At 38.4% G+C, this 22754-nt stretch overlaps 2 protein-coding genes across 2 annotated transcripts; both read left to right on the forward strand.

Annotated features, from left to right (window-relative positions):
• Nucleotides 1-926: 926 nt before the first annotated feature.
• On the forward strand, nt 927-1829 carry LOC139738349 (uncharacterized). The gene has a single exon (XM_071648985.1). The coding sequence runs from the start codon at nt 927-929 to the stop codon at nt 1827-1829; it is 903 nt and encodes a 300-aa protein (XP_071505086.1).
• A 6144-nt stretch (nt 1830-7973) lies between these two features.
• On the forward strand, nt 7974-21833 carry LOC139738358 (ATP-binding cassette sub-family F member 2-like). Its single transcript, XM_071648994.1, has 13 exons — nt 7974-8054; nt 9112-9263; nt 9788-9994; nt 10895-11083; nt 12278-12545; nt 13441-13543; nt 14719-14814; nt 15227-15346; nt 15852-15941; nt 17356-17529; nt 18207-18335; nt 19326-19529; nt 21321-21833. Exons 2-13 carry the CDS (start codon nt 9167-9169, stop codon nt 21447-21449), a joined length of 1806 nt encoding a protein of 601 aa, XP_071505095.1. The 5' UTR covers nt 7974-8054; nt 9112-9166; the 3' UTR covers nt 21450-21833.
• Nucleotides 21834-22754: the final 921 nt, after the last annotated feature.

The following is a 22754-nucleotide window of genomic DNA, read 5'->3' on the forward strand; positions in this document are numbered from 1 at the left end:
CTCGGAAACGTGTAAGTGCATAACGTACACGCGCCCATGTTGCTCGTGGTAACATTGTACAATAATCATTTAAGTGGGATCAAAGTCTTCACAGCAATATTATACTGCAGTAAGGTGAACTGTTGGGGGTAAATAATGCACATCCAGCTTGAAAATTCACTGCACTATGATCTTTACCCGTAGAATTTGAATGGACTGTGATTTAAAAACCCTTACTGCCTATATAGGCTATCCGTTATAGTGGTTTCTATATAGACGGCACGGAGGGTGAAGCACTGGACTATTAGATACAGTCTATTAACAGACTGTATCTAATAATGGTCCATAGTCCAATTTGACCGTGGTTTCAAAATGTAAAGTGATAGAGCCTACATGGTCTAGAAAACCATCACAAGATGCAGCCTACTGGACCATATTGCTCCATTATGATATTACCATGAGAATAATGGACAAAATACAGGAGAAACTCACAGAGAACAGAATAATTAAAGGAAGGGCCGAACTGTTAACCATTGAAAAAAATACACTCCACTACGACTTAGACTCCATCGACTATGACCGGTGATGACTCAACGACATTATAACTAACAGAGAGCATTGAACAAAAACCTAACTTGCTAACTTTAACACGAAAGAACTGCATGAAGATTGTTGCAGTGATTGACATTGGGGCATTTCGTATGCCTCTATTGATTCACGTTACATGAAAATGGTAACAGATCTGATCATTAACTATATCGCTACAGTTCTCATAATTCCATTGTGAAAATCATGTGAAAATCAGCCTTACGTTAAAACGGGAGCTTTGGATATAGCCATGTTTTAGAATGTGTTGGCTTTTTTTTACAAATCTGATGCTCACTCAAGCATGTATTTCCTTGTGTTTAAAGGTTATATCGCATCCAGGAAAAACGAATTCTTCGACAATGATGAGAGAGGAATTAACATCACAGGAAGCTTACGCTTTCCTACGAGATGTCTTGGAGGTGGTTTCACCTGAAAGAAAAATGAAAGACGACCCAACAGGTCTTCTGCAAGAGATCGTGTTTTCCTGGCATCAGCACATTCCATTCCAGACGATCACGAGTATTGCCACACCCCACGAGCAACGCCACGTCCCAACGATTGATGACATTAAGCGACGTATCTTTACCAAAGTTGGTGGATGCTGCTACGAAAACAACGTGGGTTGTTACATGATCCTTCGAGCTTTGGGTTTTAACGTGATCTTGGTGGCGAGTGACATTGGTTCGGCAAATGACCATGTCATTTCAGTTGTTGAAAACCTCACAGACCAAGGCAGCAGGCACATGGTGGACGTAGGGACTGGCTACCCGACTTTCCTTCCAATTGCACTCGATTTCAAAAATACTTCACCGGAATACCACCACTCATACTTGAGGTACAAATTTGTCGTGGATGGTGACATCATAAGACGCTTGCACAAGGCTGACACTGATCCGGCAGGCGCGGCACGGTGCCGAGACTTAGTTGTTGAGGGCTGGTATCCTTTTATCGTCATTCACCACAAAACGCCAGTTGAACTATCTGTTTTTAAAGAAGCAATGAATAAGATTTACACCCAAGTTTTTCCCTCCTCAAACTTTTTGACGAGCCCTCGGTCTACAGCATTCCCCAACGGTCGCTTCTTGGCCATCAAAGACACCACCCTGCTCCAGGAGAATAATGAAGGAAAAGTGATAAAGACCTATTTGAAATCTTGGGACGACCTTTTTGCTGCCTATACACGCTTCTTCCCACAAATACCAAAGGAGATGGTTCAAGCGGCGCTGAATGATGTCAATGTCAAGTTGGACTTTAATAAATAATAATGAAACTGCAACGGGCGTCAAACTTTGCATGTACTCTTATTTACGAGTTAATAAGACTTCAAATGTATCCACATCAGAATTCTGCCCTTCTTGTAAATATGACGGTAATAAGTATATAACTGCAAAACCGAAAGATTGAACTTTATCGCCATGTATATTCCGATCTGTCACATGCAGTCTTTCCTATAAAGATGTTTCAGGTCATGCCGAAAGTGTAACATAATACCTGCCTGTAAAATAAAAACTATAGAAATCTTGTGAGAGGCATGGAATTTGTATCTTAATAAAATTGCTCAACTCTTTTGTAGTTTAATGTAAGGGACATTCATTTTATTATTATTATCATTCTTATTATTATCATTATTATTATTATTATTATTATTTTTGCATTCTTCGACTTAATTCATATCATGTTTCTAAATATCCTTCATATTTAGTCATTCTTTACAACCTTAGATTTCATTTGAGAATTCTCTTTACCTTTTAGGAGTCTACGCCCTGCAAGCAGTACTTGTATTTCTCTTATTTGTTGTATTCGACAATTTGCATATTCAATTTCTTGTTGTGTTTATGGTTTACTTGTAAAACGTGGTACTTGTATGTGGGATTAACAAAAAAGGGCACTATCGCGGCACTAACGGGTAAGTTGCCTGATATACTCTAAATCTGCTTGTTTTTGCACATAGTATTACATTTTTAATCAACAAATCAACATATCAGTACGAAATTTTAAATATACATAGTATGTTATATACACTTTCATATATTTTATTTTTCACGAATAATGTATTGAGTAATAACACGTACACGTGGTTCAATGAACAGTGTCCGGGCACTTATAGCATTGGTATTCTATATTTTTTCCCGACCTGTGTATCTCAAAATAACTACATGTATATTGTTATAGAATAGTATATCATTCACTCATTATTTATCTAGCGATCCACGTCCGACAAGCTTTGCTTTTTAGTGGATCACTATTTTCCATGATCGAATTCATTTTCCGCTCGCCCACGTAGTATTTGTACAGTGTTCCTCTTTATTATTGTACATATATGTTGTTCTATAATTTGTCTCGTATATTACATGAATCTTTTGCAAGCGTTTGAACAATATCATTTAATGACATGTATACATTGTACTATGTTTTTGATTTTCGTTGATTGGAAATAAACTATGATTGAATTGAAACTGACACTGATTTATTGAAAATATTTTCATGCGAGATAATTGCACTAATGAGACGGGAAGCATCATGGATATTTGTACAGTTGTATACTCCATGTTGCAATATGTAAGGACAAGTCATTGTTCAATGACTAGAATTTCCAAAAAATACCAACTTCAAATTATTATATACGCAAACGAAATTTTTATAGCATTTTTCTTTATATGATATACAGATCTGCATTATAGAGTGTAAATCCAGGTTGTATTATTATGCATAAAAACAATGACATTAATTCATGATGCAATATGATATGGTAGGCCTACAATATGATCTTATCTTAAAAAAAAAAAAAAAAAAAAAACGTATTTATGTGAACTTGCAAGTGGTGAAATCGGAGTTATCAGCTGAACATGACACTATGGTATACTGACATAACAGTGTATTTCCAGGGCGCAAAGTCCACGGGCAGTTCGGTGCTTCACAGACCTTTGCACTCGTGTTTTCAGCGCTGCATCAAGTTTTACCGACAGCCATGTGGAAAACTCTGTTTAATCTTCCAAATTATTTATTTGATTATGTTTCAATTTCTCTCTAATTTTTGTATGTAAACGGCATTTTGATGTCACCTTTGTTATTTGAAGTATGAATAAACGTTATTTGAACGGAAAAGAATTTTACCGATCAGTAAACTTTGTAGTGACAAATGTGGACAATAAAGTTTTAGATACAGTAATTACGTCACTGTTGTTGATTTAGTGGGACATAATCGAAAAGTGTTTTCTTTCCTTGAATGAAAAAATAATGTTATTGTGCTTAAAGTATGTTAAAGTCGCTTAACAAGCAGTCATGCCAAACTTTATTTTTCCTCGTATACAGTTCATTTTGTAGTATCTGCCGCGCTTATGCGCTCCATTGTAGACTTAGGAATTCTCACAAATTTTGAGACTCTTATATTGCAGATGTATTCGCATTCTCCAAAAATTATACTTTACCAGATTTTGAGGACCCTGAAGTGATTACTAAGTTTGTGGTTTGGCGAAGACGATAGTATAATGACTGAGTGTCCAGCTCTATAACAGAATTGTCATTTAGCCAACGAGGATGTCGGATTCGCCGTTTAAATGAGATGTGCAGTTTTGTTTTTTGGCAGAGATATACACGGACAAATAAAAAAAAAATCACTCTTTCCAGCTCGCCAGTACTGAGGAACGAGCATTGTCAAGACCAGGGCCCCATTTCATAAAAGGTTGATACGATGACAACTCTTGCTGGAATGGCAGTTGTCATGGTAACGAAAAAAATCCAGCTTCCCGATTGGCTGTTGCTATTGGAAGTTGCCATTCAAGCAAGAGTTGCCATCCTAACATCTTTTATGAAACGGGACCCTGGAATGCTTCTGACCTATTTGGAGATGGACTGAAGTTGCTGTTCTTTTTGGTTATAGTAGATAGTGGGAGGTGATTCACAATGTCAATCGCCTTATGGTGATGCAATAAGGACCTAGTTAACACTTCGTAATCATTCCAAAGGTTCGTTAATCCGAAAAACAATATGAAATAAGGTTTCTTATTCCGAATAATTTTTGTTCTACACTTAGATGCATAAAAGGGAAAAGATAGCGGAGAGCGACACACACATACACACGCACACATATTATGATAACTTTTCAATGGCGAGTGTGTTCTTACCCCCCCCCCCCCTTGTCTTTCACGAGCATCATCACACAGAGAGACACCCCTTCCCCCCCCCCCCCCCGTTGATTATTTCGAATATGAATTAGGGCTAAAGGTTCATTAAGACGGTTTGTTATTCAAAGGTTCGTTAACCAGAAGGCGAATTATTCCAAAGGTTTGTCAGGATATAGTACACACATGTTTTTATTTGTTTGTTTTTACCTGTCTTTTAACTTTTCGGATTAACGAATTAGGATTAACGAACCTACATTTCATTTTCGGATTAACGAACATCTGAGTAAACGGATTTGTGTTTCGTATATAGTAACGATCCTTTGGACGAACCTTCGGAATAGTGCACATCAAGTACCACCGGGAGATGCAATGAACGCATCTAGTCGTTATGTTCCTTGAAAAAGCCTAATACTTCTGATTCTTCTTGTTTCATTTATACACGTATTTGTTTTATGCACACACTGTACAAAATAACAATCTTAATAGTACACACAAGCTCAAAAATATATTATAAAGGTGATTCATTTCGACTTAGTTGCAAACAAAAATATGTAGATGGTAAAGTGAAGCGTATTAGAGTTAACTAACATGCAGATTTCAAGGCGCATCGGTATAGGAAATCCAGCTACATAATGTGGATTACGCGTGAATGCAGCAATGTTTAGTAGATCATGGTGAAGTTTTTACGAAACTGAATGCGATTAAAAATTTTGGTGGCGCTTTAACTGTATGAGAAGACAATAACAGTTTGTGACGTCACTGCTGGACAATGATAGAAAAATAAAGAAAATAATCCCTTATAAAGAACATTCAACATCATAATCATTTTCACTTTTTGAGCATAATGAAATAACACTTACCCTTGACATTTCAGTTTGCAGAAAGCATCTATGTACCCGAAGAAAATTGATAATATTGCTCAAATTTTACATAATTATTATAGGGCTAATTATCTTATCCCCCATTTTGGGGTATCTGAAATACAAACTACTGGATCTAACTTAATGACAAAGCACTGGATTTTCTTACCTCTTTCGGAAGCGGAAATAATGTTACCCTATCAAAACACATGTCAGTATCAAGAAGATGGAAAGTGGTTTTTTCTGTATTTTTGATGAAATTTTGTGGAATTAATATCTTCTGTCCGATGGGTGATGTCACGAACTATCATAGTCTTCTCATCCAGCAGAGCATTTTGAACGGATTTACCGATCTTCCTCTCAAACCTCAAACCTCCAATCTGAATGCGTTCTATTAAATATATAAAGTCGCATTCACTCGAATCTATACCTATATTCGTCATTATAACTCGATCCATATACGACTATTTATAAACACTTAAAAATAAACGGTAAATCAATATTTTAAATGTTGTCACTCTCCAGCCTTTTAGTTAAAAGTGCCTTGTCGTTACCTTGTAGTTGATTTTCCAGAAGCCAGGATTTTCCAGAAGCCAGGAAGGGTATATACCGTTACTCAGGGGTGACGAAAGTGCAGAACTAATCAGGTTTATTTTACCTTTTAATGTAAACTTTGTACATCTTTAATTGGTTTTTGAATACTTCTGCACTGTTAGAAGTTGCAATTTCTTTTGGGATGTTGTTCCAGTGAAAAATTGCATAGGGGAAGAATGAGTTTTGCCACTATCAGTTAAATAGATTTTACATTCGAACTGTTGCATTACAATTTCTGAAAAATGGTGATTTAACATTTTGACTCGTATATAATATGTAACATTTTGAGTGTAAGATCTAACATTTTCCTTGACTGGACAAGAGTGACAACAGTTAAAGGGACTGTACAGTACTGGTTGAGGTGGGGATTCATGTTTTGAACATTCCTAAGTGAAATAATGAAAAGCCTCTTATGAATATGAAAGAGCATGTAATTTTAAGAAGGATTCAACGTTTATTTGATGAAAATTGGTTTTCAAATGGCTGAGATTTCCAAAAAGTGCTAACAATAAAAGGCGACAAGCCCCAACTTTATTAGTATCTCTTTGTTTCACTTTGTTTTGGGATATCTCGGCCATTTCAAAACCGATTTTCATCGAATAAACTTTTGATACCCCTTAGAACTGCATGCTCTTTGACATCTCATAGAGTGGTTTCTGAATATCTCACAAAAAGTTAAAAACTAAATCCTCACATTGACTTTTCATTACCATATCATTTTTAGAGTGTATAACCGGCCTGACACTGTGCCTGAAATCGCGCAAAATGCGCAAGGCGCAGCTGAGTATACCACAGGGGCCTATGTAGGCATGATATTGTGTGTCCGAGAGTGCTGAATCAAGGACAAGTTCACCTTCATAAACATAAGGATTGAGAAAATGCAACAATATTAGTAGAACACATCAGTGAAAGTTGGAGGAAAATTGGACAATCGATGCAAAAGTTATGAATTTTTAAAATTTTTGTGTTGGAACCGCTGGATGAGGAGACTACTACAGCTTGTGAGTCATATGCGTACAACAGTATAAAGAAAATGTAAAAGAAAATTCAACATATTTTCACTTTTTTCGCATAATAAAAGAGCACTTGACTTGCCTCTTTCTAAAGGCAGGGGGAATAATATTACCCGTAACATTTGTCGGTAACAAGTCAGGGGAATGTGTACTTTTTTCAAAAGATGGAATTTTGTGAAATTCTCTTTATATTTTCCTTATATTGTTGTACGCATGTGACATCTAAGTTATTCATACACTGCAGTAGTCTTCTCATCCAGAGGGTACTGCACAAAAACTTCAAAAATTCATAACTTTTGAACGGATTGTCTGATTTTCCTCAAACTTTCAATGATGTGTTCTACTAATATTGCTACATTCTCTTAATCCTTATCTTTATGAAGGTGAACTTGTCCTTGAATGTCCAATAACATCAGGAACTTACCCGTAGATATGGTGCATTATTTAGTTTTATAAGATTGGTCTGTGATTTTTTTTTTTTTTAACAATACAATGAATATTGTCTTTCATGCATGGGGCCGCTGCGCCGCCTTAATTCGGTCGGTCATTCAGACGACCGTGCGAATAAAAGCAATGTGTGCATAGAGTCTTGGACCCATTTTTAGCAGCTGACAAGAGGGTGCGGACCACTGATCTCCCCTCTCGAGATCAGTGGTGCGGACCCCACGTACCCCACGAGTGATTAGTTAATGAAACGCCTGGATGAAGCCTAATCGCTAAAAAACGCCGGCTCGTGACGTCACCTCCGATCATTGCGACATGACATTGCCCATTCATTCACATCCGTCCATTTTCCTACGATTCCACGGAAATCCCGCGCCGGTACGTACACGTGTGTATTGCCTTCTCACAATCGGGTTTGTCCAACAAAGACTCTTCAGAAAGTGATTATTGTGGTACGTATGTTGAAATTTACTTACCTTGGTTGCCATTACATTACATTAGATAGCGTAGAATCATTATAAAGCCGCCTTATGACAAATTTTCAGTAAATGATAGGCGAAAAACGAAACCAAACATGACGGGGTTTTTTCATGTTTGACTAAGTATGACTTGCTACGCTACGTTCAATGACGTTAGCTGGATCGGAGTAGATGGTCTTCTGTTCACTACGTTTCTGGTTTACTCGGTCTTTCGTTGTCTTCCTCAGCGCTAAGGCGTAGCGTTAGTCCTACAAGATGTTTGGTTGAGTTCACACTGCCGTTTTAGTATGGCTTGGAGTTTTCTTACAATCTTAGTTGTGGACGTGTGGGCATGTGTGGTGACCGAAAGATTGGTCTGTATCTGGTCGTTGGGGAAATGTTCCTGCGGAGCCGGAGACTGCGTCTGGCTTCACGGATCCCCTGCTTATCTACGGAGGAGAGCGATAACGTCAAAAAAATAAAAGAAGACTCTGGACAGACAGATCTTTCTGTCTAAGTTGTGTGAAGCATTACCTTTAGAGCTTTATGTATAGGCCCTTTTGATCAGGACAGTAAGCAAGCTGAGTAAACGTTAGTGAGGTTGACATAACTGCGATGGAGCGCCCCGGGAGTAAACATGCAGTGACAGGGGGAGTAAATGCAGGATGTGTAAATGGGGGTGGCGTCTATCATATCGCAGCTGGAGGATGATTTTGTTCCGAGCGTTCAAACTCTCGAGGGTCTTGACCTGTCTTTTTTTAGCAGCACATAGACATAGAGTTTGTGCTCTTACCGGTACCAGGTAGGGTTCCCAAATTGTAGACAGAGTGCCTGTATTTCATGGATGGTTAATGCTTTTACGATCATGCAACAGAGATAGGTTAAATTAGGTTTAAACTACAGCATTGGTGAGGAAAGCACCATCGTATCCCAGCCTCAGCCCCCCCCCCCCAAAAAAAAAATAATAATAATAATATAATAATAACAAAAGGAGAGAGAACAAATATAGTGACATAATGTAAATATGTTTCTTTGTCACATATTACAGCAGAACTTGGGCTGAATCCTGAACCTCATTCTTCTTTAGGCTGTCACCAAGCTGAACCATGCCAAAGAAGAGGGCTCCAAAGGGCAAGGCAGCGGCCGCCAAGAAAGCAGCCGCCACCAACGGTGTCGCCAATGGGGAGGTCGAGACAAATGGAGGTAGGCCTACGTGTGGAAGCGATGATGTATGCAGATTGACATGAAATCACTTTTAAAACCATGAATTCTCCTCATTCATTAAAGTGCTTTGAAGTGTTCAAAAATTAAACATTTGAAGATAAGCTGTGTGTATATGTTTCCTTCATTTGATTCATAACTTCCATGTGACATTGCATTAAAAAAAAAAAATCACATGCAAATGTTGACAGGTCAAATTCCCAACAGACCTGTGTGAAAACATGTAGTACTAGGGCCTACATGTAAAATCTAGAATGTGCAATAATTTGATCAATTATTCTTTTGAAGCTGAGAGTATTTCATATGATTATCATATGATTATAGACTAATCAAAATGTGCTTAATACCAAAAACAAAATTTGACAACAATAAATTACCAGATTGCCAGATCTGTGCACTATAAACCAAAAAGCTCAATCACAAAACCTTGTTTCAAATCAAACAGATCTGTCTCAGAAATATTATGGAGTAATTTAAGCACTTGAGTTGAAATTCTTTTTGTGCAGTGAATGGAGTCACAAATGGCTTGGATGACTTGGCCCTAGCGGGAAACGCTCGTGCGTGCACCGGCGTGCTTGCCTCCCACCCCAGCAGCTGTGATCTCAAGATCATCAACTTCAGTCTGACATTCCACGGAGCGGAGCTCTTTGTCGACTCCGAGATCGAGCTGAACTCTGGGAGGAGATACGGCCTGCTCGGTCTCAATGGGTCAGGTAAGGACGCTGCTGGCAAAAGCCCAGCTTATACGATCGCCAGGTGCATGAGATTGTGCCATGTGCATCCAAAATGCAAGAGAGAAAGTGGCGGGGAATGAGAGTGAGCTTCATTTTTTTGGGGGGGGGAAAAAAAGATTAAGATACCCTTCCATCTCTCTTGCTCTCAATTAGATGTCCTGTTGATTTTTATTTTTTAATCTACATGTGGGAAATGAATTTCTATCTCTTCTACCCCCAGCATGCTGTGGAAATCTTAGTGCAAGCAGTTGTGGTGGTGATCTGAGTCCTGTTTAACTAACTTGGAAGTATATTGAGCCAAACAATGAACCCAATGCTGGGACAAATTCACATCATATCTAGTTTGGGAAAGATATTCAAGATGTATTTTAGAATAACCCTGGCTGGTGGGCACAAGATATTGTTCCCAAGTGGCTTTCAGTACTGAAATAGTTCCTAACTTTGTCCCTAAAAATTGTCCCTAAGATCATCTAAATTGAAGTTAGGATTGACTTTAGAGCAGGCCCGTGGTGTAGTGTATCCTCAACTTTCCAAACCATTTCAAGACGCTTTATCTGAAGCACTTCTCTCTGCCTCATTGTGTAAATGGCGACCCAATAGGAAGCTGAACTTCTGGTGGCTGGATTTATCATGTCTGCACAAGAAAATAGCTACTTGTCTGAAATTCACCCCAGGGGGCGGGCAGGATGCATTGTTTGCATGCAGTTTGATTTTATCCGCAAGGGCAATAGTATGCTTTAAAGTGATATAAACATCACAATATGGTTAGAAGGTACACATATTACTTGTTGGAAAGTGTTAGGGAAATGCACAATACAAGACTGTATAACCATTCTTTTTCCCCCGAGACTGAAATGTTGCTTTTGCGATTATTTGCAGGCAAGTCCACCTTACTCCACGCCATCGGTAACCGGGAGGTGCCCATCCCGGAGCACATGGACATCTACCACCTGACGCGGGAGATGGCAGCCAGCGACAAGACGGCGATAGAGTGCGTGCTGGAGGTGGATGAGGAGAAGATGAAGTTGGAGAAGGAGGCGGAGGAGCTCTCCCACATGACAGGACCAGGTACTGCTCAATGTAGACTCCTAGCACGAAGGGGGAATGGAAGAGGAGAGCATCTATTGATTCATGTTTGATGGGGAGAGAGAGAGAAAGGTGGGGGGGGGGGTTGAGCAAATTAGATGAGGTTACAGCCTTCAGAAAGAGGATATGGACTATCACATTATGTTCCTCGTCAAGTTGTGTGTTGTTGTTTTTTTACATCGTCTTTATTTTACATCAATTCCTCTGGCACAAATGCATGTGATAAGCTCCATATAAGCTGCTTACAAACCAGTGGGCCCACATGTCTGTTGCAGTTAATCTCACTGGGGGGAAGTGATAGCACATGCATGTTTTAAGACAAATGGACCCTTGCCCGTGTGATAAGTTGGGAAAAACTTTTTTTCCCTTTTTTTTTTGAGCTGCTGTCCCGTCAAGAGAATTCAGCTTTTGTATACCAGTATTCCAAAGGCATTTGACCCAAGATAATTTATTAGGTGTATGACTTAATTTGTGATCTAATATAGCACCGGATTTATCCATCAGTAGCATGTCAGTGTAGTCTAATCCTGTGGGCGTGAACACACAAAAATACATTTTAACCTGTATTTGTATATTAAAACCTCCTTCAAGCATGCATGATGAAAACTGGTGGTTGATGTGCTGAATTGTGTTTGGCATTCTGTAAATACCAATGAGGATAGTCTACAAAGCAGTCCCAACATGTATCTGACATGACTATGTGACATTTGTAAACCTTGCTGCATAGTTCGAAAGATATCATATGATGAAAGACACAACTGAGATTTTTTTAAAGAAAAGTGGCAAGATAAGATTGCCTTGTTACAATGTATTTTTATAGTTAATGACAAATTTGTCCAGATGTGGGTTTCTTAGTCATCAAAGAGATGATTAAATGATATGGAATGGGTTTTTAAGGGCACTTCAGGGACATTCCATACCCTTGTGGACATGACATCAGATCATTTAGAACTTTGGGCTGTCAGCCTCTCATGAGCACCTGTAATGTGCTGTCAATCTTCATATGATTGTCAAATGAACGTAAAACTCTGCATTGGAATAAAGAGGACACTGCACTGTAGCGACCAGTTTGCATGTCATTTCGACAATAAAATCGAATTGAATCAAAGTTTCTGATGGAATCCCAAACCACACATTGATTTTAACACATGTCTTTATGTTTCTGTCCCCTTGAAGAGGCTGAGGAAAGACTAATGGACATCTACGAGAGACTGGAGGAGATGGACGCCGATAAGGCGGAGGTGAACGCCGCTAGAATCCTCAACGGTCTGGGCTTTAACAAGGCCATGATGCAGACACAGACCAAGGACTTCTCCGGAGGCTGGCGAATGAGGATAGCATTAGCGAGGGCGCTGTTCGTCAAGCCCCACTTACTGTTACTCGACGAGCCAACAAACCATCTAGATTTAGAAGCGTGTGTGTGGCTAGAAGAAGAACTCAAGGGGTAAGACACTCAAGTTGCCTTTATCATTGAACTTTTTTCCCTTTCTTGGTTTTATCAGTTGTGTTTTAACCATGCAGCTCAATTTAGAAAAATTATTTGAAAAATATTCCTCTTTATTACCTGTGCAGTCACTGTAAGAAAAGAAAACTTCATGTTCTGTAAATGCAGATTTACCTTTCAGGAGAACACTGCGTTAAAAAATACCGTTTTCACTTACATGTACATGGTATGCAACTTGGGGAATCTAGACAACAATTTTACAAGCAGGGCAATTTGTAATTGAGAAGCACAGTAGCAGAATGAGAAAAATGCTGTTTATCTCTTTCAAATAGCAAAATTTACTGTTCCCTTCCTTTATTGAGATGATATAGATTGCAAGTATGTTACAAGGAGGTTTTTATTCCTTCCATGAATATCATTCCATTCACAAAGATCTCGAAAATTAGACCACCACAGAGTATGTAGTGTATGTAGAACATTCTGATACATTCTAAAAGAAAGAAAAGTATCTGCGCCTGCTCATTGCACCCTGTCTGTGCTGGACAACGCTGTGGAGATAAATATGACATTCTCAACTCAAAGTCAACCGCCATCTTTTGAAACCCAAGTGTTGCTACCATATCTGTATGTCATTTTTACATCCTGATATGTTATCACAAGATGTTATCATCCTGAGATTTTAGCATGACATCCTGTTATGCTTTGGTTAGTGTTGAATGTTGGACATATTTGTGAAATATTGCATGTTTAAGTCTACTTTCGTGAAGAAATCTTGTTTCATGTTCTAATTTGAAAATGGTCGCTCTAAACCTAAGACATCACGTGGATAGATCTTGAGTTGATATTTTGTTGACATGTTTTCTTTCTCTCTTTCCCTTTTTTTTTACCCCTTTAGATACAAGAGAATATTAGTGCTTATATCACATTCTCAGGACTTCTTGAATGGGGTCTGTACCAACATCTTGCATGTACACAAACAGAAGATCAACAGCTATGGTGTAAGTACCAGCATTATTTTTCTGTTTGTAATGTATTAACAACATCAACCGGCTTGTGACCATAGCATTATGGTTTCATGAAATGGTATTCATCCAGAAGAAGTTTTGATATCCAGAAAAAGAAAATGTTCAAGAATACTTAAAGCAGATTTTGTGTGCAGGTCCCGATGGGGTTCAATGAATTCAAGAGTGAGATCTGCAGTTACACGAAAATAAAATTTAAAAAACATTAAGAATTCAGAACAGAAGAAAACAGAATTGAAGACCATATCATCAGGTCTCAATGTATTGAAGTACTTACATGCTTCCCACTGGTTTCTCAGTGACCATTTGTATTAGTGAAGGGGGGTTTCTTTCTTGTTCCTTTTTTTTTTGGGGGGGGGGGGGGGTTGTTTGTTCAACATTTATTTAGCTTACTATTGTGGATATAAACATGTGTTTAGGTGTCATTGTTGGCATGTTTGTTTGTTTGGTTGTTTGGATAATGTTGCTATTCACTTAGTTTGATGTTGATGTTTCATACATATGATAGAAATATATGATGGCATTACTGCAGAGACTTAGCAGTCACATTACAATGTCTTGGATCCATGCATTGAAGCCATGAAAGATTTTCAGTTTTGCAGACCGAAAAGCACAGGCTCCTTGAATTTAGGAAGTCCAGCATCTTGTCTTGAAAATGCATATGCATGTGTTTCTTCAGCACTTTTGATAAGCATTGATGAATCTTATCGTCTGTGTGACTCATCAAACTCTTCAGCTGAAGGGATCTTGTCTGGCAGGGTTGGAAGGGACAGTGATTTATCACTAAAGATCTTTGCAAATTTCACAAAGACATGTAATAATTCGTATACTACCAAAGTACTACTATCATGAATAGATACAGTGGAACCTCTCTATAATGAGATCAAATATGTAAACCTCCTTAAATTAAACAAGATGATATTGTTGATTGCAGGTCCCACCTTTGTACATTTCTGTGTTTTGTATTCCGATATAGTAAAAACCTGATATAATGAGGTAATTAACATGGGTTTGGGTCCCTGTTATAGCAAGGTGTTCCTGTGTATATTTGATCGATATAATATGTTATTATGAGCCTTCGGCCATCTTGTGGAGTTTGTGGAATATGGGAAGAAGATATCTGATAAATGCATGTCTCTCTGGTTCATCAGGGTAACTTTGACAGCTACGTGAAGACGCGGTTTGAGCTGGAAGAGAATCAGATGAAGCGTTACCAATGGGAGCAGGACCAAATAGCTCACATGAAGGTTAGTATCACTGCACTAGAGCCATATGCCAGGGGCCATATCACAGAGCACTTAGTGACAGATGCAGCTTGTGATAACTGTGCAGTTGCTGCAGAAGCAGCTAGGCGACAGCCAGTTGATGTTTTGCGTTTGAGTTGTTGCATTGAGTTCATAGCAATTTTTTTAACTTTCCTCATTGAAAACTTCTCCATGAGATTGGTATTGAATGGATGTACAAGGGTTTCATGTCGCAAAGATGTGATACTAGTAGTCAGGAATTTTCGTGTCTATTGGTTTTGATTAATTGTTTAATAGTGGCCTGTATCAACATCCTATGTCAAAACCATGTTCACGTTTCTCAGGAGTAAGAATCTAATCTCTGGACATAAAGAAGGGCTAATGTACTTTGTGTCTAATTTCTTTGTTATGACAGAATTATATAGCAAGGTTTGGTCACGGTAGTGCCAAGCTAGCCCGACAAGCCCAGAGCAAAGAGAAAACTCTCAGCAAGATGGTAGCTGGAGGACTCACAGAGAAAGTTGTATCGGATAAGGTAAGTCGATCAAGCAGAAACAGTGGGATGTTCATATACTATGTTGTGGATCTCGAATGGTATAATTGTGTATACACACCTATGAAAACATATGCATAGTTACATACATACATATATGATTAAAGGCGGAAGGTAGTAGTAGTCAATGAAACTTTTAGTTAAATTTGACCATCTTTAGGAAACAAAATGATATCATACCATCCAGCATGCATCTCAGTGCAGACACATCAGTGACATGATTGTTATTTTTAATTTTTTATTTATTTATTTTGGTTTTTTAGTACTGGACAATTGTTCTGAGAAACATCAGAGATTGCAAATATTTCATTCTAGATATCTCTATCATTACATTTCTATCGTACTAACCAGAGAATTGTGACAGTTACAGCCTGATGAAGGAATGAATGAATGCCTTCTTTGTTTGTTTTTATTCAGAGGGTGCCTTCACCGAAAAATTATGAATTCCATTGGTCGTTTTTTATGTGTGTTTTTTGTTTGTTTGCAGACAATATCCTTCTACTTCCCGGACTGTGGCAAAGTCCCTCCCCCTGTCATGATGGTACAGCACGTATCCTTCAGATATGCCGATGGCAAGGTATGAATTAAAAACAACCAACAATGATGGACTTGAGACAGTCTAGGTAGAGGAGAAAGATGAAATAAAATATGTGTCAAGTTCTTCATATATAGAGAAACGTGTTAGAGGGGTGTATACATGCTGATGTTTGATCTATTCATCCTTTATGTTCCTATGCACCTAGACCGATAACTTGCTTTTTTGTCAGCATTAAATCCATCCAGTCTTGACCTAGTTGTAAAGTTAGCAACCCCATGTGGGTTTAGCAACATGCCTCAGTCCAACATGCCAGCCACGATGCATAACAGGGATTAGGGAATTAGGTAATCTCTCTTCCTTGACAGTTACTTTCCAGATATCTGTGCCGATTGGCAAACTAAGCACAATATTTGTTAGTAGGTTTAGATTTAGAAAGTTAGCGCAAAGATTTTTGATGCAGCAAAATGCAAGTCAAAAGTATGTGTAGACTGTTACGATTTTCAGATCGTGAAAATGTGAATTTGAGTTGGTGTGACCAAGAGGTTGATACTTTTTGAATTGTTTATGTAAAAGTTCTCACTATAACTTACTCTTCGCAGTACAATGATATGATTTACAAACTGTGCCGTGAATCATTTTCTGCTATTTTATGTATGCATTACCATTACACGTGCCATGTGTGCATTTTACACAGAATGATTTTTTAAAAAGTGTCATGAAATTTGGCACACTTTCGAGATGGCCTTCCAAAAGTGTTAGTGAACATAAAGGTATCTCTTCCAAGTAAGGACATAGGTACACATATCTTCTGTATCGTGAATGATGTTGAGATATTGTCAGGAAAGACTCTAGGATGAAAATATGAAATGATAACTTAAACTAGTGCCAGTTGGTATGTTCTGTTCTGCGTGCCGAGAGTTGAAACATTGCCATCAGATGATTATACAAAATACCTATTGCTTTACCAGATTCCGAATGAGTCCATTGTGTGTGGATACGGTATTCTTATGATGATGGCTTGTCTTACTCTTGACACATGATTGTAATATCTGACACATATGACCCTAATATGCGACACAATTGGGATTATTATTGACGATTGTATCTTATGCTATTTTCTAGATGCTGAATTTAGGCACGCCCAGCAATTGTGAAGAGCATTTAATCAATAACCTAAGATGACATAAATCTTTGGTTTTCTTTTTCTTTTTCATAAATTCTACAGAGTGTATTAGTTGTAATAAATGACAAAAAGAATAATGCATTTAATACTGCATGAAACATAAATATTAATATTCTTTGCCTGTTAATATAACAGTGTTTAACTGAGCCAACCAGATATTCAGGAGTTTAACTTATTTCTCTTGTGCCCATTATGCAACATGCAACTACCAAACAAATAAAAAGTGTTCAATTTCCCTATCTTGCCCTCTCACTTTTGTACTCCGTGCAGCCACTCATTTACAAGGACCTAGAGTTTGGTCTAGACTTGGACAGCAGGGTAGCCCTGGTGGGTCCTAATGGGGCTGGCAAGTCCACACTCCTCAAGCTTTTGGTCGGGGAACTGGTCCCGACCGACGGTCTCATCAGGAAGAACTCTCACCTCAGGATAGGGAGGTACCATCAGGTAAGGTCAAAGGTCAAAAACTTGTCAATATTTGTCAGAGGTGTTTCTAATAATGACTTCTAAAATAATTTGGATAGTTGTTGGGGTGCCATCACTAAATTGTGAAAGTTCAGAATGGGTGCATGAAGATTTTTCTGGTGATGATATTTCTGAAAATATATTTTGTTTTTCTTTCAGACTTGCTGATAGAATCACAGAAAATTAATGTGGACAATATTAATTTATTTATATGGATGGTAGACTGAAGGTATTGATGAAACTGCCAACTAAATTGATAATGGTATTGCTCGAAGGATGATAATTATGATGGTTCAAGATGAGCGTAATGATACAAATGTACTACTGGCAGTAATGATGGAAGTGATGGTGATGGTGATAATTTTCATAATGATGATGATGATACAGATGATGTTTATAATGATGATGACGATGTTGACTATGTTGACGATGATGATGATTTTTATAATGATGATGATGATGATGATGGTTTTTATGACAATGAGTATGAAGAAGGGGATAATGATGAAGATGAAGATTGCAATGATGGTGCTGATAAAGATGATGAAGATTTTGATGATAAAGATGATAAAGATGATTTTGATGATGAAGCTGATGTAATGCTGCTGATGATGGTGATTGTGACAATGACTCACCTGCATCCCCTATGTCCTCCACAGCACCTCCAAGATCTGCTTGACCTCAACATGAGTGCCTTGGACTGGATGCTGAAGGAGTTCACTGAGGTGAAGGAGCGAGAGGAGATGCGGAGAATCATCGGCCGGTATGGGCTGACCGGAAAGCAGCAGGTCAGATTTTTGCTCTCAATTGTCATCCACATAAAAATCATTCTTTCTCCATCCAGTATAAAAAATGCTTTGCTTGCTCTTCTTTTAGCTGCACTTTATTTTGCCTAGAAGTTAATTTTTGGCTAATGTTAATGTCATCAAGTTGTATAGCTACTCTCATGTAAAAAATTTCTGCTTTGCCTACTCATAGACCAAAATATCAGGTTAACTTCTGGCTCTGAAATACATTTTAATGTTTCAATTTCCTCCTTATAATTTTTTTTTTCTGTTATCTGAAAGCGTCGAATATGTTAGTTTCCAAAATGTTGCCAATTTGGTGCATAATTCTCTCTAGCTGTGCACTGCACATTATTTGCATGGCACAAAACAGGTTGACATAGAAGTGCTTTGTCATAAGAGTATGGATATACTGTATGTAGCTGCCATAAGGTATCACATTGTGAGTTGTCAGTTTTGCAGAACAGAGTGACTGTGTTTTCTGTTTTGATAACAGTCTTCTAAGGTGCATTGTATTTTGAAGTACACTCTGTATCTCATTGAAATGCATGGAGAATGATGACAAAAAAGGCCGAATTACAGTGACCCTTGACCTTTGGTCTGGGTAACGATGACAACAACACGGTGAAGCGATAACACTTGATCTGACTCCTGCGTTTCTTTCTGACAACATATTGCAGTTATGATAAATAGAAAACAATGTGAGGTGGTTGATTTCCGTGTTTACAGCTACAAAAGGTAATTCAGTCACAAATTATGGGTTTTTTGTTTACCTGTATGAAGCCATCAAATCAATTTGTGTTTCCGTAATGAAGACAACATTGAATTAAAAAAAAAAGCTAGACCAGCAAGCCTATGTAGTGTGATTTCCAGTGAAGTGCAGGTCAATAAGAGAAGCATCACGTATTCTATTAATTTCATGCACAAACTGTTGCTCAAAATGTCACATAGTTTTCGCTCTTCCTGTATTTCCCACCCATCTGTGGAGAACAGATCTGTCCTATACGAAACTTATCTGACGGCCAGCGGTGCCGCGTCATCTTTGCCTGGCTGGCGTGGCAGGCACCCCACATGCTGCTGCTTGACGAACCCACCAACCATCTCGACATCGAGACCATCGACGCCCTCGCCGAAGCCATCAACGGATTCGAGGGCGGTCTGGTGCTGGTCAGTCACGACTTCCGACTGATCAACCAGGTGAGAGCCGAGTGTGGTCAGATGCTGACGGCTCACTTTGTTTTCGTTTAGTTTTGTTTTATTGCAACTGATTGACAAATTGCCCTTCATCTGAGTAAATAAACACCACTTATTCAGTACTTTTAGTAAAGGGCATTAAAAAAATCATGGGCATACATAATCTGGTGCAATTCACATGCACAAACTCCTCCATTAAATTAAATTGGTTTTTGTTATGTTGATATTATTTTGAGAAGCCACAGCACAAGCTGGGCGTCATTTGATGCAAATATTGCATTGATGAGAAATCTTTGTGTCACACGACCTATTCATGGACAGTTTCTAATATTCAACCGATATAGATTTTTAAAGGACAAGTCCACCTTCATATACATAAGGATTGAGAGAATGCTGCATTATTAGTAGAACACATCAGTGAAAGTTTGAGGAAAATTGGACAGTCCGTTCAAAAGTTACGAATATTTTAAGTATCTGCGCAGTCACTGCTGGAAGAGAAGACTACTACTGTATATGATGTCACATGCGTACAACTATGTAAGGAAAATAAAAAGAGAATTTCACAAAACTTAACTTTTTGAATAAAGTGCACAGTTCTTCGACTTGCTACTGACGTATGTTAAGGGTAATATTATTCCCCCTGCCTTCTGAAAGAGAGAAGTCGAGCGTTCTTTTGTTGTGGGAGAAAAATGGAAATATGTGGAATTTTCTTTATTCTTTCTTTATATCGTTGTACTCATGTGACATCACAAGCTATAATAGTCTTTTCATCCAGCCGTGACTGAGCAGAAACTTCAAAAATTCATAACTTTTTAACGGATTGTCCGATTTTGCTTAAACTCTCACTGTTGTGTTCTACTAATATTGCCGCATTCGCTCAACCTACATGTCTATGAAGGTGAACTTGTCCTTTAATTATACCAAATTTGACATTCTTTGCCTCGTACATGATACTATCTCTCAATGTGGTAGTGCTGTCTTGACTGTTAAATATTCCCATCATGAAAGCTTTCCCTAGTCTGATCAAGATTGGTGTTACTTGCTTTGAAGTGAGGTATTTCAATTCCGTTGAGTATATTTGGCAGCTTCACAAATTAGTCTTTGTCCAAAACAAAGAATATCCACTGCTGTTACATTAGTGTGAAAGTACTTAATTGAGGAAATCAAAGCTTGTAACTAGCCATTGAGTACAACTTAACTGCTGCCCCATTGTGCCACATGACACAAGCACCAAAAAGATGTGCATAAGATAAAACCCCGAAGTCATGACACTTGAGATAACTGTACTCCCCCAGCAAAGTCACGAAGTAGTTTCAACTGCCCATTCCAAACACAATTGTTTTTTATCATAGAATGTACACTCAATGTACACTCAATGTGCTCGTCGAAAGAGCCAACAGTTATAATTTGGTATGTGAAGCGTCAGATCCCTTCCATTTGTTACATACTCAAAAACCTGCATCGCTTCGGTAATCCCTCGCATTTATCCCTAAGTTGAAGTATCCTTTGGGTTTGTGCCAGGTTTAAGTGTGTGCGTGTGTGTCATGCACAAACACACTGCTATAGCTTCTGACCATCCGAGCATTGAGAATTTAGGGTTTCTGGGACGAACACTGAACTAGGGCTTTCTATAGCTCAGTCGGTAGAGGACCGTGCTTGCAATCCGGAGGTCTCGGGTTCGAAACCCGATGGAATCCCATTTTCTTTGCTAATTTATCCCCTTTTTAACCTCTTACATTGATATGAAAACAAGGGCTATTAAAGTAAACAACAAAATTACATTTCATGCTGCAGGTTGCGGAGGAGATCTGGGTGTGTGAGAAGCAGACCGTCACCAAGTGGAAGGGGGACATCATCTCATACAAGAGCGCCCTCAAGGACAGAATCATGAAGGAAAATGCCAAGATGGTTGCCGGAAAATAAGAAGCTTTTTTGGTACATGATATGGATAGCTGGTGTTTTTAACGTGTTCCCAAACTACTCCAGATATCTGGATGGATAGTTAATACCTCCTGTGCCATCAATCTACTAACATGACTGTCGCAAGCTCTTAAAAAAATGGATGTGTATGCACAAAATTTGCCCAAGCAGTTTTGCTTAGGCCGTGTTTTTCAGAGTTTTTTTTTTTCATTCTTTTGGGATGTTGATGTCAAACCCATGTAACGTTATGTATGCTGTGAGATAAGGGAGCAGTAATTTTTGTCTTGCATTCATTCATGGCAGAACCTAATAATGACAGTGAGTACTGTTTGTTGCCTATCATACTGGGGACATCATCTCTACCTAGACTCGAAAGTTGAAGAATCATTATTAACCCGTTGAGGACGGTTTGATTTTGCTACAACACGCATTTCCCATAGACACCTGCCCGAGTATACTCGGGACTCGTCCTCAACGGGTTAAAGGGATGGTACAGTTTTGGTTTTACTTTGTTAGGATGTCTCAGCCATTTCAAAACCAACTTTCATCAAATAAACTTAGAATTCCTCTTAGAATTGTATGCTTTATAATATTTCATACAGTGGTTTCTAAGTATCTCACAAAAAGTTAAAAGCTGAGTTCTCCTCTCAACCAATACATCCCTTTTGCATGACCCTAAGTCATTAGTTCATAGATTAAGATGGGAATGCAACGAGTGACTCATATGACAAACGTACTCTAGAAAAGTTGAAGCAATCTTGGCTGCTCTCTTTTAGTAAATGCATATTTTTTGATGGAGCAACACTTCAAATGTCTGAATGCAAGGAATGCAAATGCTGGTTTACACGACAAGCCATATATTATGTTTGTCGTGGGTTGAAGTAGTGGGTAGTTGTTTGACGCACAAATAGGATATTTATGACATGTCAGCTATAGCCTGTCCAAAAAGAATCCTCTAATTTTCCATGCCAAGTAGGGATTTGTTTGGGTACTGCGATAGGATAAGTGTTGCAACTCTGAAACAGAAGCAGATACAAGATTTATCTACAATGTACATTCATACTCAATGCCAAGCAATAAGTGATGTCTTTAAACCCAAAGTACAGACATTCAGACAACAGGACTATCAGTCCATTCCATGTGCTTGCCTGGGGCAGTCCTTGTTCTGTGTCGGGCAAGTGAAATGTTTGCTTGATAGCTAGGCAACCATTTATCATTCATTCAGTGGTGCAGTGTGCTCAAACACACACAAGAATACAGAAAATACTCAAAAAAAAGAACACTCATTTGATATATGCATTACCTTTT

This window comes from Diadema antillarum, unplaced genomic scaffold (assembly GCF_040938485.1).
Source record: "Diadema antillarum isolate AM-2024a unplaced genomic scaffold, OU_Dant_1.0 seq00000738_RagTag, whole genome shotgun sequence".
In the NCBI taxonomy this organism is placed as follows: domain Eukaryota; kingdom Metazoa; phylum Echinodermata; class Echinoidea; order Diadematoida; family Diadematidae; genus Diadema; species Diadema antillarum.